At 40.4% G+C, this 17,982-nt stretch overlaps 1 protein-coding gene across 11 annotated transcripts in view; it reads right to left on the bottom strand.

The window, feature by feature from the left end:
* The window catches only part of sun1 (Sad1 and UNC84 domain containing 1), a 32,556-nt gene that overhangs the window by 8,888 nt on the left and 5,686 nt on the right, over window positions 1–17,982 (bottom strand). For 3 of the 11 annotated variants that reach the window (XM_035996584.1, XM_035996582.1, XM_035996583.1), the window contains exons 2-11: window positions 17,523–17,620; window positions 5,885–6,079; window positions 5,113–5,372; window positions 3,440–3,718; window positions 3,171–3,305; window positions 2,605–2,733; window positions 1,794–1,877; window positions 780–890; window positions 498–617; window positions 257–350 (exon numbers count right to left, since the gene is read on the bottom strand). In XM_035996584.1, the coding sequence (XP_035852477.1) occupies window positions 257–350; window positions 498–617; window positions 780–890; window positions 1,794–1,877; window positions 2,605–2,733; window positions 3,171–3,305; window positions 3,440–3,718; window positions 5,113–5,372; window positions 5,885–6,079; window positions 17,523–17,605 (1,490 nt within the window). In that variant the 5' untranslated portion in view covers window positions 17,606–17,620. The remainder of the gene's footprint in view (window positions 1–256; window positions 351–497; window positions 618–779; window positions 891–1,793; window positions 1,878–2,604; window positions 2,734–3,170; window positions 3,306–3,439; window positions 3,719–5,112; window positions 5,373–5,884; window positions 6,080–17,522; window positions 17,621–17,982) is intronic. The other 8 variants (XM_035996588.1, XM_035996589.1, XM_035996587.1 and 5 more) reach the window with 7 other exon arrangements.

Below are 17,982 nucleotides of genomic sequence, written 5' to 3'. Positions count from 1 at the left end.
GAGTTGTGGGCTGGACAGCAAAACAATGAGCTGAAATTCACTATAAAGCTCTGTAAAGCTGTGAGGAGCTTCAGATTTAGGCCTTAACTCTCTGTTTGTTCATGACTGCGAGTGACCCCATTGTCATTTGATACATTGTTATTACAAACGAAAGCCAAATTGATATTTTAAAAACAATTTAACTGTTAGAAATTTCAGATTCTCACTTCTGTGCGTTGCAACACCTGAAGAAAAATAAGGGGGAAAGGGCTCTTACTGTGTCAGAAAGAAGACGTTGAAGAGAGACATGAGAGACACCAGCTGGTACCATCCTGTTGCAAGAAACCACAGAAGTCCACTGCCTGCCTTCACTGGGGAGATTGAATAAATATAATAAAAAAAAAAAAAAAAAAAACACATACAGACCGAGAATGAGAACACAATCACAACGAGTTGCCAAAGAAAGAAGCAGAGAAGACGCATATTTCTAAAAAAGATGAGAAAAAGGTGCCACAAACCTGGAGCTGTCAGGAGCATCCAGAACAGTGAGAGCAACCTCTGCACCACTGTCCCAACCCCTGATCCCAACGCTTTGCCTGCACTCACCACACAGTAACCTAGCTGGAGGACAAAGTAACCTGGAAGACAAGGTGAAAGAGGGACACATTTAAATGTATTAATGGCAGCACAAGTGGTCTACAACTACAAAGAGGCTGAGTTATAGACGTATCAGTACTAAACATATCCTTGTAACAGTATATTTACAGGCTGTCATCAACACAAGTGAAGTTCTGGTTAACCTGTGTAAGCTAGGACGCTCCACAGTGCCCCCGCCAGGCGTCGAGGCCTGGAGGACTGTGTGAGGAGGACGGTGTGTGTCTCTGAATGCTGCTTCCCTTTACAGTCATCGCCTGTGTACCCCGGAATGATGGATGACAGGCAGAAAACACAAAAAACAAAGTGCGTGTGAATGAATGACATTAAGATGGCTTACAAGCAAATAAAAAAGTAATACAATTCTGCAAATAAGCAAAGCAACAGAAATTAAAAAGAAAAAAAATCATTAACACTAAAATAATAGGTTTATAATAAAAAGACAACACAAGTGGTCAACTTGCATTTCGCACAATATGCAATATATTGTACGTGATGACAACATGAACAACTAAATGTATGACAACATGCCTGTGGTCATTCCTCAGCTGGGTCTCCTGAATGAAAAATGTGTTAATTAACTTTACTTCACTGTACCCATGTAGTTATCAGCCTAATTTTACGTGGTGCTAGATATGTGGATTTCACCATAATAAATGATTTCTAATGATCCAAAATGCTGATTATAGTCAGCAGAACGAAGCTGCATTGTGCACTCTTTGTGTGTCTCTTATTTTTGTGTGTCTGCTTTTCTTATTATAAGGTCCACTACTTTATGTTTAACCTCTGTTATCTATTTTATACTATTTGTATAAGTGCAAAAAAAATTAAAAAAATAAAACTTGACAAAAACAGCCTGTTATGTCAGGAATGATCATCATTTATGTCAAGTTTTGGTGTCAAAATGATCTTTTGAAACCGGTTTGAAGGACTAAAGAGAAGTATCTGCAGGTCACAACGGTCAACAGGCTGCTGACGGGTTAAAGCAGTTCACACAACCTCTGCTCACTGGTCCTAACACAGGTCACGCATCTAATTAACTCCGTCAATCATGGCTACCACAAGAAAATGTTCCAAGTATAGAGAGAAAGAGAAACCGTGTGTGTGTGTGTGTGTGTGTGTGTGTGTGTGTGTGTGTGTGTGTGTGTGTGTGCGCTTACACAGGGAACCATTGAGATTAAGATGTGATGCATCTTCAGTCACCAGATCCTTCACGTTCATGCTTCCACAGAAACTTGAGTGAGCTGCAACATACATACAACACATTTATTTACATAACAAAAAACACATTGTGTGAGAAGACGAAGTGAACGATGGATGAAGAAGAAGAGTAAATGCATGTCAACAATGTGACGGCAGAGGAAATCAATGCCTTCATGAAGAAAATGAGAATAGAGGTGCATGGAAACAGTTAAGAGGACACACTGTGACAACTGCTAGAAACAAAAATAAAGAGATGCGAGTTGTTGAAATTCTTCTGCAGCTGTAAAAGAACCGGCTTGAATCAGCAGTATACTGGAAAAAAATGACCTTGTACAAATTGAAACTTGAAACTTGCAGAGTTATCAATGAGGTGCCTTTTTAGTTCTGCTCGAGTGTTTATTTAAGTGCAAATCTTCTCATAACCTCATGTGAACTAAAAGGTGCAACTCATCATGTGATAGCTTTGTCCCAATTTAGGCAATTATATTTGGGGGGATGTACAGTTTTGATTTTGTTTCTAGTATACTTCCTCCTTCAGAAATAGAAAGCAACAGTGTGAGAGTGAAGGCTGGAAGGGCCAAGAAAGAAACAGAGATTATAAGGAGATCCTTCAAAGTCAATTCAACTACACATGCATCCTAATATTAGGCTTCTTACTCCTTAAACAAAAAAGTAAGAGTTTAGGAAAGTAGAGAAATGCCGAAGAAAGTTTATTAATAGAAGAGCAGCAGGAGCAGGACCTTCGCCCAGTGTTGTTACGGCTGGTACCTTGTCCTTCATAGCCATTAGCCCTGTAGCCCATCATCCTGTGGAGAGTTGTCTGCTTTAACAGCCACAGTTGGGACAAACTGGAGGACACAGCTTGTCTCATCGAGTCCGAAAACGACCCAAGTACACCTGGTGACACACCCGACCCGTACAATCACTGTTAGTCAAAACACACAGTGGAGGCATGGCTAGAGACACAAAGTAATAAAAATAAAAAAGGGTGATGCAATGATGGAAAAATTCACTTGAAGATACCCTAAGAGAAAAACGACAGGAAGCTATGGAAATCCCAATAAGAGGAAAGGTAATAAGGTTACATGTGAACGAAATAGACCGTGACTCAGCCAGAAATATTAAGAGTGATGATGAAAAGCCTGCTTAAGCAGAAAGTGGAGATTTAAAATTAGCTGCAAATGAGAACTTAGCCTCAGTTTCCTCAAGATCACTGAGAATCTCATTCTGAGCGGAGCGACGCTGGAAAAAATTGCCACCGCAAAAGACAGAAGAAGAAAAACAGAGAATGATGGGTAATTGATGAAGAGAAAAGAGCATCTCTTGTTGTATACCTTTTCCTGGAGGGCTCTTTGCCCTTGAACCCAGCCAGAGCACATTGTTGAAGAGCACGGTGACTAAGGACACTACGGGGGCCAGGGCTCGTTTGCTGTAGCGCATACACGTGTTAGACATAGACACCAGGACACCTGGAGAGAGATACCACTACCAATTACATTCTCATTATGACAACATACTGGCGATTTCACCTTCCAGCTTTAGAAGGACAAATGTGAGGAGGAACAGCAGTCTGCATTTCAAATATGACATGTCAGTTTCTCACCTATCTTGTTCTTTCGACTCCGGTCTCTGGAGTATATGCTTGTGAAAGGTGACGAGGAGGAGGAGGAGAAGAGGGCACCCGAGGAAGCTTCAGCCGCCTGAGATAATGATGATGATGATGATAATGATGATGAAGACCGTGTGATAGGGGAGTCCATCTTCGGAGAGTGAAAAGAGCAGTCTTTGCAGATGTATCCGTTGGAGAGTGAGCTATGGGACTTTGACGCAATGGCATCGCCATTGACACTTGATGAACTGTGGTCATTGCCAGAGCTCCTCCCTGAGAAAGAGAACAGCATGTAGACAGAAAAATAAGACTCATTAACTGAAAAACACTGTTAATGTCATAAAGACATTACTAACCAAGTATGCCATTGCTTAATTTAGAGATCTTGAGTTATTGCAAATTATTGTTTGATCATTCAAAAGTTTCTCTTTTCTCCTCAACAATTCAAATATGTCTGAAAATATATTTATATATATTTAAATATATTTCCAACATATTACTAGCAAAGACAAATCTGCCTAGTCGTAAAAAAATAAAAAATAATAATAAATTACAAATTGATGATAAGCTTACTGGCCTATAGGTAAGGTAGCCACTAATGTAGCCATCCACAGATACAGTTAAGCTTAAGGATTCACTGTGCCACACGTATTTTCAACATTAAAACATGTATAAAATGAATGAATTTGTCAACAACAATGATTTTAAAATGGCTTAGTATTGAATGCACCATGAAAAAGGTATATTTAAAGGCTTTAGGCGACCCTACATGTTTTTGTATAACAATGCATTGCATTTTATATGTTCATTATAGGTTCAAAGAAGTGCAACAGTTCTCTCCTAAATGTGGTGTTTGAAGTACAAGTATAAAGTAGTATAAAATTAAAATACTCAAGTACAAGTAAGAAATGCACTAAAATACAATACTTGAGTAAATGTACCTAGTAACTTTCTTGAAAAACTAAAAAGTATAAGGTATACGAGTCTAGCTTTTACATAACACATTTCTAAGCAGCAAAAACAATCTCAGTGTTAAGTGTTATAATGGTCCATATTATTTATATATGTATTCATTATAATAGTTTGTGAGACATAATAGCACAGTAATTTAATTATCCCTCACACTTTATTTAACATGTTCAAAATAGTGAGCATATAATAGGTTATATAACCTGTAACTAATATTTACCATTGTATATTTTTTAACATTTCTATTGCTGCTTATACTATTCTAGCTAACTAGCTAGCTCTAACTTTTTGCATTCTACAGCGCCTCATTTTGCTATGCAGAGCCAGAGTTTAATGTTAGCTCATGATATACTGCTTATACTTTCTTGCTACTAATTAAGAACTAGTTGGTCAACAAAGCTACAGTAGAGAGCCCAAAGAGAACCTGAATGAGTGAAACTTGCTTTGTGATAAAGGCCAAATGAATCACTCAAACACTGTGGGGGGGGAACTCTTCACAGCAGACAGAAGACCCTTTAGATGATGTCAAAGACAACCAAGAATAACTAACTGAATAAATAAAACTTTAAAATAAAATGAATTTACTCGTTTTCAAAAGGAAAACTTAAAAGTTGTATACCCTGCATGGTGGAATTGAATTAAAAGATTCTCAATTAACATTTTGCACATTTTTGGAATCCACATTTTCAACAACTGACCCCAGTGTCCATCCACAGAAGTCGAGGTGGTGGTCGTGGTGATGGTGCGTTGTCTCAGATGCGACTGGTCCACGATGGAGGTGAGCAAAGAGGCATCAGATGCTGTGTTAGTTTCCTGAATGACGCTGCTGCTGCTGTTGTTGTTGTTAATTGGAGTATTAGCGGCTGAGAAGGAGAGGGTTTTCCTCGGTGTGTTGACTTGGCTCAAGGATAAAGACAGGGAGCTGGAACTGGACTGCTGCTTTTTGCTCCGCAGCGTCCTGGGAGAGCAGAGATAGGAAATAGGAAGAGGTGAGTTTTGTTGCATGTATACAAGTATGACAGGCATGTTGGGACTACTACAAATGTATGTACAGTAGGGTCTGTCCACATACCCACACTATCAGCCTTGAGCATTTCTGTGCACGCTCACGGGGGGGGGGTGGGGGGGTGGGGGGCATGTCAGCAATGCTGTTGCCAGCAATACGCCTATAGGCAGTTTTATAATTATCACTTAATATTAACAAAAATCTATTCTTCTTAATGACAGTGATATAATGATATTGCGTATATGACATTGTCAACAAAAATACTAAACATCATATCCTATTTTCAATAATTTTGAAAAATATGTTGCTTTCTTTAAAAAAAATGTAGAAGTGAAGAAAACTTAAAATAACTTAAAATAATACATGTTTTGTCTCTTTTCTATACAGTAGAGCCACGTGCTTCTCACTTAATTGAATTGCTTTATTAGCTGTGTGGGAGTGTTAGTATCCATTACTAGGCTCACCGTGTCTCTCTCCTGGAGCTGGTGTAGCTGCTGCTGCTGCTGCGGTTCTGGGAGTAATCAGCCAGGCTCTCGTTGCCATAGTGACCGGCACCGGTCTGCAGGCGCAGGCTCCGCCGTGACATCCTGGGCGACTCATACACGGCAGCAATCTGGTGCTCCTTCTCAAAATCTAACGCTGCTGTGGAGTAGCTGGAGCTGAGGGACAGGAGGGAAGAGAGGAGCAGAAAGAGTGGGAAAGTAAGAAAGTGGGGGAGAAAAACAGGAAAAAAAAAGGTTTGATGAAAGGAGGACATATGATGACATGGCATGACAGATAATCACAGGGAGGGAAGTTTTTAATGTCTCCTGCAAGGAAATTCATTTGGAGACAACAGGCTTTGAGCGACTCCAACATCAAATCAATACTCAACAGGGATATCCTGCATATTTCCTGATGTGTGTGCGATCTTCAGCGAGGCTTTCTTTTAAAAACAAAAACAAACAAAACACAGGAACAGACCGTCCATTTAGAAAGCTGTGATGCAGTTGTTTCCCTGCAACTGGCAGTGGGCCTAACAGGAAGTGACTCACTCACAAGGGAGGGAGAAAACAGGACAAAAGAATAGGCAGTGTGTTTCTGAATGTCAAATTGGAAAAACAATTGCCAGATAAACATCCCAAAGTATGCAAGTAGGCTGAAAAAAAAAAAAAAAAAAAAGATTCTACTCCACTCAGTGCAATCCAAAGCCAACCGTAAGTGGAAACACACCATGAATGTTGTAAATTTGGACTTTGCCATGCGTTGTGCAGCTGTGACTCACAGGGCCACACCCACCTGGCAGGCAGAGTCAAGGGCAACATTCACACATGACTAACAGGCAACAGGGCACCAGTTGCGAAATTCAGTGGAACCATATTAAAAACAATTTTTATATCTCTTAGCTGCAAATAAACAAACAATGCTTACAAATACCACAACTATGCCCTCTTCCTCTACAGTAGTAAAGCAGGTACAGTTTTAGAGGCAACATAACATCAATCTCTTATATAATATTGGTCTGTGTTTAATAATAGCTTACACTATTGGTATTGTGTGATCAATTATAACAACAAACTGAAACGACCAGACCACACTGCGCTTTGCACACTGTGTACACTCCTCAGAATGTGGCTCAACTAGGTCAGACAGAATTACTCCTCAGACATGCATGGGGAGGGTGGATGAAAAGGAGGGGCAAAGCACTTTATCTGTCACTAGAGGACAGAGAATAAACTTCCTGTTAGACGTTTGAAAAGGAGGGACCTTCCCTGTATAGAGCTGTTTGGTTTAAGGCACAAGCAGTCTGTCAGTGGCCCTTGCAGAGCAGTGATTATATCAACGCAGTCTTGCACACAGGACAAACTACACTGAGCAATATGACCAACGTGTACATGCATGGTTACTGTACAGTGCATTTTGCTCTCTGAGCCTCCCTCCGGCTTTAAACCTTTTTTTTTTTTTTTTTTACAGATTACACGCACTGAGAGAGAGCCAATTATGTGCTTTCGTCCTCGCTCTGCCTCCTGCTCCAACTGGCTTTTCTCTGAACACATGACCAGGGCAGCACCTCTCCCTATGTATCCTGTTGGTCTGAAATTGACCAGAGCTAGTGTCTCCTGTTAAGCATTAAGTCGAGGGGAATTACTGTAAGTACATGTTTTGGACCAGAGCTCTTGTTTACATGTGTTTATATTCATTGAATTTTTGTTTTTTTACTAGATCCACACTACTTCTATTTGTACCAAAAGTAGCAAAATATTAACATCTTTTGAGTTTAACACACTTTCCTGATGTCTTTCTGTCTGGACATCTTGGACAGGAAAGATTAATCAACGCATGTGGAGCGTCGGTGAAAATCAAAAGTCACAGATATGGCTACATTGATTTAAAAACACAAAACTGTCCAAACAGTGCAACTCTCTCTGTGCTCCTGTACCTGTGTGTCTAAATGTGTTTAATATACCCCTCTCCTGGGTTTCCCAGTCACATACCGACCAAACATATCTCACCCAGAAGGTAGTGTTTATTGATGGCACTAACGAGCTCACTAAATCATTTAAAATAGGCAGTGTGGTATGAAAACAAAAAAAAACGACATTAGTGCTACCTGCAGGAGCAAGTCAAGCTAGCAATACCAACTCATGACATGGTAATTCCAATTTTTTTTGGTTGTTGTTGGATGTTGTTTTATGTTAACCAACATTCATACCAACTGTTACTTCATGTGCAATTGAAAATATCAAGCAAAATTTAGCTTTAAATCAATCAACTGTTACAAATGTACCTGTATCACACTATGTATCTCTATATGTATACTAAATTGCCTGAGGGATAGTTACACAGTGCCAATAATACCAGAACAAGAGGCCATGCAAGGACAGGTGAGCAGAGAGGTGAAGTACAGTCGCTGTGGCTTCCTGCAGTAGAGAACATGGAGACCCTGGCGGAGACACTCTCAGGCTGGATATCCAGAGAACAATCAACTTTCCATCACGATCTACGTCACTGCTTGTCAGATTCAAATTTGAAATTCAAATGTTGGAAAATAGCAGTGGGGTAGCGCAGTTTGTTTTTGCATTGAATGCAGAGTTTATAGTCATTCGAGTGGGCCAAATGACCGAACGAGCACTTCATAACAATATTTTAATAACAAACCTCACAGTTGCAATGTACAGCTGCAGAGTTCCTAAGTTATTAAAGCTCACTTCCACTTTACATCCTGCGCCAACAAACAACTTCACTGTGGTATGTCTTCATGTGTATAAAAGACACATGACACAACATAGTTTATCATACCAGAGCATAATAGTTCAGGTGGATTCATTGATAATGTCACTAACTGAGCGCCTGGGGCATTGAAGCCCTGTGCAGGGCATGGCAGGGTGTGTGTGAGAAAGAAAACACACTTGTCTGTCTGTGTAGCCTACAGCCAGACACAATCATTAATGTAACCTTCTGCTCCACCTGGCAACTCATGAACAGAGTTCCATAGATCTTTATTTGAACAACACAACCACTAATATAAACCTATGCGGATTGCACTGAACTGGAGTGTGCATCTCCCTGTGGTGCTGGAGATCACACCCTCCTTAAACAATGTTTAACACTCGTCAGATTTCAGCCTTTCCTACCAGAAGCTGTGAAAAATGTTTGATTAGTTTGCATACTCTTTTCAGTTGTTCCGGGAATCCAAATTAATCTGTGTGCCACTCTCTCTCTCTCTCTCCCAGGCGGCTCCCACGGCCCACATCAATGATAAAAATAGAGACGGACACTGTGCTTTCAGAACTGAGGGAAGAAGACGCAGATGAAGAGACAGATGAGAGCTGCCAGAGAGCTGCCATCCATGGGGGACCTCTACACCCAGCGGTGCAGGAAGAAAGCCAAAAGGATAATCAAAGACGCAAACCACCACAAACTGCTCTGCCTGCTGCCATCCGTAATTAACACACATGATCAATAAAGAACTTTGAACCTTAGACATACAGTATGGAGAAAGAAGACACTTCCTTCCTGATTCCTGACATTCAGCTTCCTGGAATCTCTCCTTACATAACACGTTAGCACTGATACTGTTCCCACACTCAGTGGGTACAGCTGGCTTTCTTACAACACACAACTACACAGAGCATCAGATCAGACAGGATACTACATTTTACAGCTTTGGTTTTAATTGTATTGCTATTTAGCACATGTTCTTAGGCACAGCGACATGCAGTGAGCTTCAAGGTAATAATCAGAATACATAGTCAATAGGGGTACACGATTCAGAAAATGTCCCAATTCTGTATCGATTTTTAGGCTCACGATTCGATTCAAAATCGATTTGATCCAAAAATTATTCTCGATTAAAAAAATTATTCACAGTATGGAAATGTAGTTACTTTTCCCATGTGATTGCAGTAGACATACAATTTAAAAGCAAAGAAACACAAATTAAATGTAGTTTGATATTACTTTATATGTCATTTATTTTGTATATTCATACAAAAATAAAAACTTTTGCAACTAAAAACTGCAAAAGTGCCAAGCTTTGGCCAGCTTTCAAATACATTTAATTCAAATATAAAATAAAACTGTTAAATAAAAAGAGCTTTTTGTTCAGAGTTCGTGGGAATTTAGAGCATTGAAAGAGAGTGCGTTGGTTGTTGATGTTAATCTCTGGGTGATGGCGTACCATGCGAGTTCTCAAGTTTGTGGTGTTTCCAAAATACTTAACTTTCGCTTTGCAAAGCCTGCACATAGCATGATTCCTATCAAGTTCCGTCTTCCCCTCGAGGTTATAAAAGCCAAAATGTGCCCAAGCTCTCGCCTTCAATGAGGACGGAGCAGGGTGAATAATTCTGTGAGGTTTGCCATTGTTTGCGCCGACTAAACTACTTCTGCTGCACTCGTTCTTCTTCCGATTACGACAAGAGTGCCCAGGCGTCAGTGTGAATTCAACGCAGCGCCATCTGTGGGAATGGCGAGCTAAACTCTTTTCAGGATAATAGTATACACGCCAAAACGCAAAAAAAATCGATTTTTGGAATTCTATGAATCGATTTTGAATCTGTAGAGATTGAATTGCGAATGAAATACGAATGTGAATTGATTTCTTCGCACACCCCTAATAGTCAAGTACTGAGATTCAGGTGCAATTCAAAACAAACTACATACCACATAAAAAACTGTAAAGCGATTAGTCAGTCGATTAATCAAACATATTTGTTTCCTTTCTTAGACTTTTATGACAGTAAGCTGAATAACTATTTTTCACTAATTTCTGACATTTTATAAACCAATTCCCGAATCAGTCAACAAAAACTGCCTGATTGTAAAAACATGAAAATAAGTTGAGTTTACTGAATCAGGTTAGCTCTTCAAAGACGAATTTGATCCCATTTATGCTAAGTATTAGAAGAATATGATCTATGTCCTTCTTAAGAAAAATGTATATTACTTCAAGGTGCACACACACATAATGGTATCATAGCTTCCAGACAGCCTCAGGATTGGGTGATTGGATCTTAGCCATTCATCCAGGTGTAAATGCAACATGATGAATGTGTTTGCATCACTGGGAAAATATCTGCCTGTGGGGAAGCACCATTACTTTAAGCGCCTGCCTTTACCGGCTCCTCTGAATAAAGTGCCCTCGAGACAACAAGAGACTAGTATGGGGTTCACAGCAACAACCAAAAAGGCAAAACTAGCATGTCATTATTTCTTTCAGATTTAGCCCGAGAGCCACAGAAGAGAAATTCCTCCATGACAAAGACAAAAAGTAACTCTAGTCTACACCTCCCTTTTGGTTTGCTGTGCCACCCACCAACCTTCTGCCTGCTTTGCATGGTGTATGCAAAAAAGTGAGCTCCCATCACAAAGCATACAGAGTGGACACAATGAGACACCAAGTTTACATGCAAGGACAAGTATTTGGTACTATATATATATCATTATTTACTTTTAGGGCTGCAACTAATGAATATTTTCTTTATCTATTCATCTGCAGATCATTTTCTAGATTAATCGATGAATTGCTTGGTAAATAAAATGTCAGAAAACTATCCCATACAAATTTCTAAAGACCAAAGGGGATGCCTTCAAATCACCGTATTTTTTCTAAAGCCAAAGCTTTAAACCTAAAGCTATTCAGTTTATTTTAATATATGACGAAGCAGAAGATTCTCACAATTTAGAATCTGAAACAAGGGAATAGTTATTTTTACTTTAAAGAAATATGCAAGACTTCCAAAAGGTACAAAACACAGTTAAAAATAGGGCTGAACGATTTTTGAAAATAATCTAATTGCGATTTTTTTCCCAAATATTGCGATTGCGATTCGATATTCAATTCTTTTTTTAAGCTCTTTGTCTTCTGTATTATTCAACAAAGACAAACAATAAATCATTTTATAGTATGAACAACGCACAATTACACACTAGACAGTTAAATAAGTAAAAAAAAAAATATATATATATATATATATATATATATATACACACACACACGTGTATTTTTTTACAGTGCACAGAGAGGAGCTGCCTCCAGCCCCTCCCCCTCGTGAAGTTGCGTGCTGCCGTGTGCACTTGTTCAGAGAGGCTATCGTTACGTTAGCTAGTTGCTGGTGTTCTTGCCGTGGGATTAACTGTACTAATAAAACTGTTGAAACACCGCGGCCACGCTGTTGTGAAAGCTCCCCGAACGTCATTTATCAGTCTGGTTGTTACCCCTCTCAGTGGCAGCTCCTCCACTCATATCTTTATAACGGAGCTAGCTAACTGCTAACCGGAGCTAACTGCTAATCAGAGCTAATCGTTGAGTTCTGTGTGCCTGTATTCATTAACTGCATGTATGGACTCGAGCCCGAATAAAACCCTTCATTTTATTAAAATGGCTGTAAAAGTTTTAAACTACAACTCAGAGTTGTTTGAATGACAGAAATCTGCTCAAGGTACGACGTAGCGTTAGCGTGCTAAGTTGATGCTTTCTCTGCGGAGTGCAGACTGATTTGCTCTCGCGAGTCATGTGACCAAATCGCAGCCTTTGCAATTAGGAAATCGCATTTTAACATATCGCGATATTATCGCTAATGCAATTAATCGTTCAGCCCTAGTTAAAAATGAAAAAGTAATAAGATTGCATTGCTAAATCTGCTATAACTTATATATTATAAACAGATTTTTAATATATGACCTAATCTGCAGCTCCGCTATGAAAGTCTAATGTAATAGTAACACACTTGCACCACAACACTCTCCACACACACTTGCACCACACGGTGTGTGTACACACACACACACACCTAAGAGATAATAGAAACCTTGTGGGTTGTAAATCTCAACTTCAAAACCGCAAGTGTGGTTACAAAAGCTGTCAAATCCTTGCCAGAAAGTATCAGAAAGTCTATATCTTCACACACCCACAAGAAACCAGAAAACAGTTTTACAAGACAAGGGGGCGAGTTGTTCCCAATGAAACTCTTAGGAGCAAAAACTGCCACTCAGTTACTGTCTGAAAAACATTTGTTATTTAGCCGTGAGTGTATACTGCATGTCTCGGGTGAGACTACTCAGACATTCTTGTCCTACCGTGTGACGGATAAAAAGACAACCAAATGGTATGCTTGCAAATGTAAACAGTCAGGAGCCTGAACTGCCATCTCAAAAAATGGAATTTGTTTGTTTGGTTCCACAATCACATCTTAACTACGTCAATTAGTTGTTTTCCCTCCTCTCTGATACACAGCACAGAATGTGATATGGGACTAGTGTAAGCACAAGCAAATGTGCTTCTAAATCTTCATCATGGGTTAGAACACTGCCAACAACAAATACTTTTAGAGACTTGGGATGCTGTAATTTGGCTTAAGTAAACAATAGTACTGTATCACCCATTCCCAACAATTCATTTTAATCTCCTCCCTACTACACTGTGGAACCATGCTGCGTTTACTGAAATTAAACTGCACTCATTTTCCCTGCTGAAATTCAGCTGTGAGAGAAATGCCAAATCAGGGAACAAACTCTGCCTTTGCGTTTCCTCAAACCGTTACAGAAAGTCTTTTCCCCTGTGGTGCTAAGGCCTATATTTACCAGAGGCAAGGAACTGGGAGTCTGGGAGCCAGTGAAGAGCCTTCGAATTTCCACCCAACTATCTCTGGGTGGGTAGGATTTAGCACTGTGATGACGATTGTTCCAGCCCACCCTCACTTTCCCTCCCACAGAAATCTCTCTCTCTCTCTCTGTGTGTGGTGTCCTTCGCTCGCCACGTTATAGCACTATACTGTGCCGTTTCATGTTGGTGCGGTTGCCATGGAGAACACTTTAAACAGCTCCCTGGCTCAAGAGAGACTGATCAGTAGCAGAGGCTGGACATATAGCATTTCCGACAGATGCTGTAACACAAATGAACACAAGCCTGGCTGATGCAGAAACAGAAACGCTTCCGACGCCTGAAATAACTTCACATATGCTTTATGCATGCAGGAGACATTTTAAAATGCGTCAGGGATCTTTTCATCGTAGTAGTGACAGTTTAAATGGAAAGGAACAGTTATAGAAATGTCACCATGTGTTGTTGGGGTCTAACCCTCAAAAAGGAGTAACTATGGCACAGGTTGACTCCAGCTGCTGTCACTGGCGCTTGACCAGTGGCACATGTACTGAAGTACACTCCAGATGTCAGAACAACTGTGACAGCAGCGCCTGTCCAACTGGCATCCCTGAACCTCGTCTTGCAGAGCGTGACTCGCATGTGAAAGCACCAACTGTATTCTCTCTATTAGATTAATGTTTAAAAACAAAATAATCGTTTAAAAATTAAATTCATAGTCTTAATAGAATTGCAGTTTCAACTAGGTTTAGGATATTTGGATTTATACAGATTTTTGTGAGGTTGGTAGGTTGAGTTTGTACGTTTACTACCTCTTAGCCTATATATTTCTTTATCTTTTAGGTGATTTATCTCCTGCTGTTCCCAGACAGCCACATACAGAATCAGATGATTCAATCAGTGCTGCTGCTTCTACAGTCATAGTTCAGCTATCACTTGTGGGGATAAAACACTCGAGCCAGAGGCCCCAGCCCCACTGACCCACTTCCACCATTATAAAATATGAAGGGTCTATGTGAGTCCATACACAGTCACACATAGGGCTGGGCGATAGGGAGAAAATCTGATATCACAATATTCTTGACCAAATACCTTGATATTGATATTGCGACAATGCAATTACACACAAGAGCAACGGTGAGGAAGTGAAAGCATTGAAACCTCCCAATTCACTAATACAAACCTTGGTGGGTTATACTGTAAATCTATTCATAAAAGTGTTTCCCTCACTGTATTTACAATATTAATTAAATCAACTCAAGGTAGGTGGTCCAAGCTGTAAGGGTCTCTCCCTGGTATGTGGACGGAAACAGAACTTGATTGGCTGGCCTCCTCTCCCTCTTGGACTATTCAATGGCACAAAACTTGTCGCTGCCCTTTTGAGTTTTGAAAACAGATGGGCCAACGGTTTCTGTCACCTGACTCTGCCCGTCTCTTCACTGCTTTCTTGTATTCACTGTAGGCCACAGACACGCTCGGAGGTCTGAACACAATCAGCAGTCAGACTCTCTGATGGGTCATAGTTCTAAACTTTGATCAAGCAGCAAATATAACATTTACTGTCTGGCTGTTCTGCTATTTACTTAGTATATAAAAACTAAGACAAAGACATGTAACTGCCTTCAGTAAGCTGATTTAAATTTAAAAAATAAAAATTAGTTTTTCAGGAGACCCGAGAATCACTCAGCTGTAGTACACAAAGGCTAATAAAAACCACAGATCTCTCAACTAGCTAGTCGAAAAGCATAAACTATTAGCCTAATCCTGGGATCAGGGCCAAGGTTGTGACTGTGAGGTTCATTAATAGCTTCTCAGCTGACTGCATTCAAAGGAACACGATTAGCTTGTTCCAGCCTTTCGTCTACCTAGTACCTGGCAGATTCCAGCAAGGTGTCAAACAAGCTTTTGTACTTTCATCTTGCTTTGCCTCAGTCCAGTGTGACTCAGAAAACACGTTTTCACATTACTGGAATGCACTTTGTATGCTACAAAGCTGACCTGAAATCATGAGGATGTTGAGGCTTTGTTTGCCATTAGCTTTACCATTTATGTCATGATACAACATCAGCATAGAGCTATTCCACATGAAAACACCCTACAGGCAAATTCCCACTGTGCATCAATGCCATTCCTACAAACTATAAAAACATATAATCTAAGTGCATGGTGTGAAACGCTTGGTGCAGGTGCGTTTAGGGCGTGTCCAAATCCACTTTTGCTAGTTTGAAAGCGGAAAAAAGGGTCCGTGTGCCGTGCGCATGGTTTAAAAGGGTTGTACTTAGTGTCTTCATTAATTCATAGGTGTGTTTGGGGCGTTACATGCAATAAACAAATCCGAGTGTCATCTCCCATTCCCTTTAAAAGCCAGGCGCGTTTGTACCATGGCACATTGCTATTATGATGGCGGCTTTGCACCGTAATATTTTTATTTGTAATCTTTTGCATGTTTGGGTGCTGCTGCGCTTCCCTGTGTGTGTGTGTGTGTGTGTGTAACAAGCATAGCGTGCAGGCGGCGTGCACGAGCCTAGGCGCATTTTACTAATTCGCTGTTAAAATAACAATGACATGCTGCGCTATTGACTTTAGACCAGGTTTTTGTTGGTCAATGGCGCGATCAATTCCCGCTGCTTCAAGATAGCAATACGCCAAGAATTCACCTGAACATGAACGACGTGGCCGCTGGAGGGGAAATTGACAACTGCGTCGTTCTTAAACTAGCAAAGACACTTGCGCCAGGCTTTGCTTTGCGCTGGGTGCAAGATAGGGCCCATAATGTGACATACGTATAATTACAACTTAGAGCCTAAACTTGTTCAGCTGGAAGGGAGAGCACTGTTTCTTAAAAGACTTTTTTTTTTTGACACTCTCACTCAAATGATGGGAGGCCTCTGCTGCCAAAGGTCATGCAATAACTCTTCATTTCCTCAAAGTCAGAAAGTGAGTTAAGCATGGGGTAAGGTGATATTTCATTTCCTGACCTACACACCCTTTCTCTGTTCTGAGAGCTGCCGACATCAACGGTGACAGCACTGAAGACAACAGCATTCCTCCACATGCACAGACCTTTCTGGTGAGGCGTCGACCACACCTACAGTATGAGCTGTGACGAGGAGCCCAAGAAAGAATGCATGGATGAGGAGGACGATGGGAGAGGTTGGTGTTACAGGTGTGGTGTGTACTGTAAATCAAAAACTGATTGGGCTGCCTTTAACTTCTCAAAAAAAAAAAAAAAATCTAAAGTTGCCACCGGGAATCTACATTATATAGTAAAAGAATGTAGAGAAACATAGGGTGCAGGCTCTGTTTTTACTCTTTGCAAAGCTCCCCAATTCCCCACTAAGCATAAACACACATACCAACTGAATCATGAGGCTGAGTCATCAAAACCACAGGATTTTTTTGGGGGATTTAGAAAAAAAAAAAGTAACTGACTTACAAAACCTCTGCAAGTAAAAAAACCAAAAAACAAAACAATTCCTCTGCAAGTAAAAAACAAACAAACAATGCAATCAAAAGTAAATACATTTCAAACATGTCATGCTGTAATTGTAACCAATTTCCAATTTAACTGGGAAACGACTATCAAAGCAAGCTACTTCCTAAAAATAACATACAGTCGGCTCATTGCTCTTAAAGGTTTTGTCTTTTAGCAGAAAACCAGCAGTAAAACAACCTCTGGCATAATTTGGCAACCTAGAAACCTTTCATTATTTTATACTGACAAAGACATGAGTTAACTGACAACAGTTATTATAATAGCATTAAGGTTGACAGAGCTTAATTGCATACTCTGTTTAGGGGGAAACAAGACCAAAGCAAATGGAATATGGAGTAGCTGGTTGACACTACGTACACTTGCAAAGCCTCGATTAAAATGCAACAGCAGGGTCTCGAAGACCATTTCGCTTCGTTTGCTGACATGCCCGAAATCACAGATGACAGGCAGGGTGTAACTGAAACGCCATGGGCCTGACTGTTTAATGCTGCAGCCAGCGTGCTGCAGAACAGCATTGGAGTCTCACCTGAGAGAGTAGGTATAGCCGGTGTTCTCTGGAGCACACTGTGGCGGCGTATATGTGTGCAGTTGCGAAAAATCCATGGTCATTCTTCTTTGTTTAGACTGCAAGAATCAGGATGCAAGGGATAGGACTCTTTAAGCCAAAGCTGACATGGTGGAGGGGAATAACAAACACAAACTAACTACCATACACACTCACAAAAACGCATGCATCCCTTTTTCAGCCTGTCTCTTGCTGACAAATTAGTTCTGCTAATGAGCTTAAGATCTGCCACTGTGTAATTGTATTTTTAAAAACAGATTCAGAACTGCATCTACACATTAAACGGGTAAATTCCCTGCCTCTTCCCACATCAGTTCTAGCGCTATTCACTGGGCCATACAGAATACACAACCACTGGTTACTGCTACACTCCACAAATAATGTCAGAAAGCCCAGCAGGCCCTAATGAGAGCTGCTGGAC

The sequence above is a fragment of the Sander lucioperca genome, chromosome 21, assembly GCF_008315115.2.
Source record: "Sander lucioperca isolate FBNREF2018 chromosome 21, SLUC_FBN_1.2, whole genome shotgun sequence".
In the NCBI taxonomy this organism is placed as follows: Eukaryota; Metazoa; Chordata; class Actinopteri; order Perciformes; family Percidae; genus Sander; species Sander lucioperca.
This window is presented reverse-complemented; position numbering and strand designations above follow the sequence as displayed.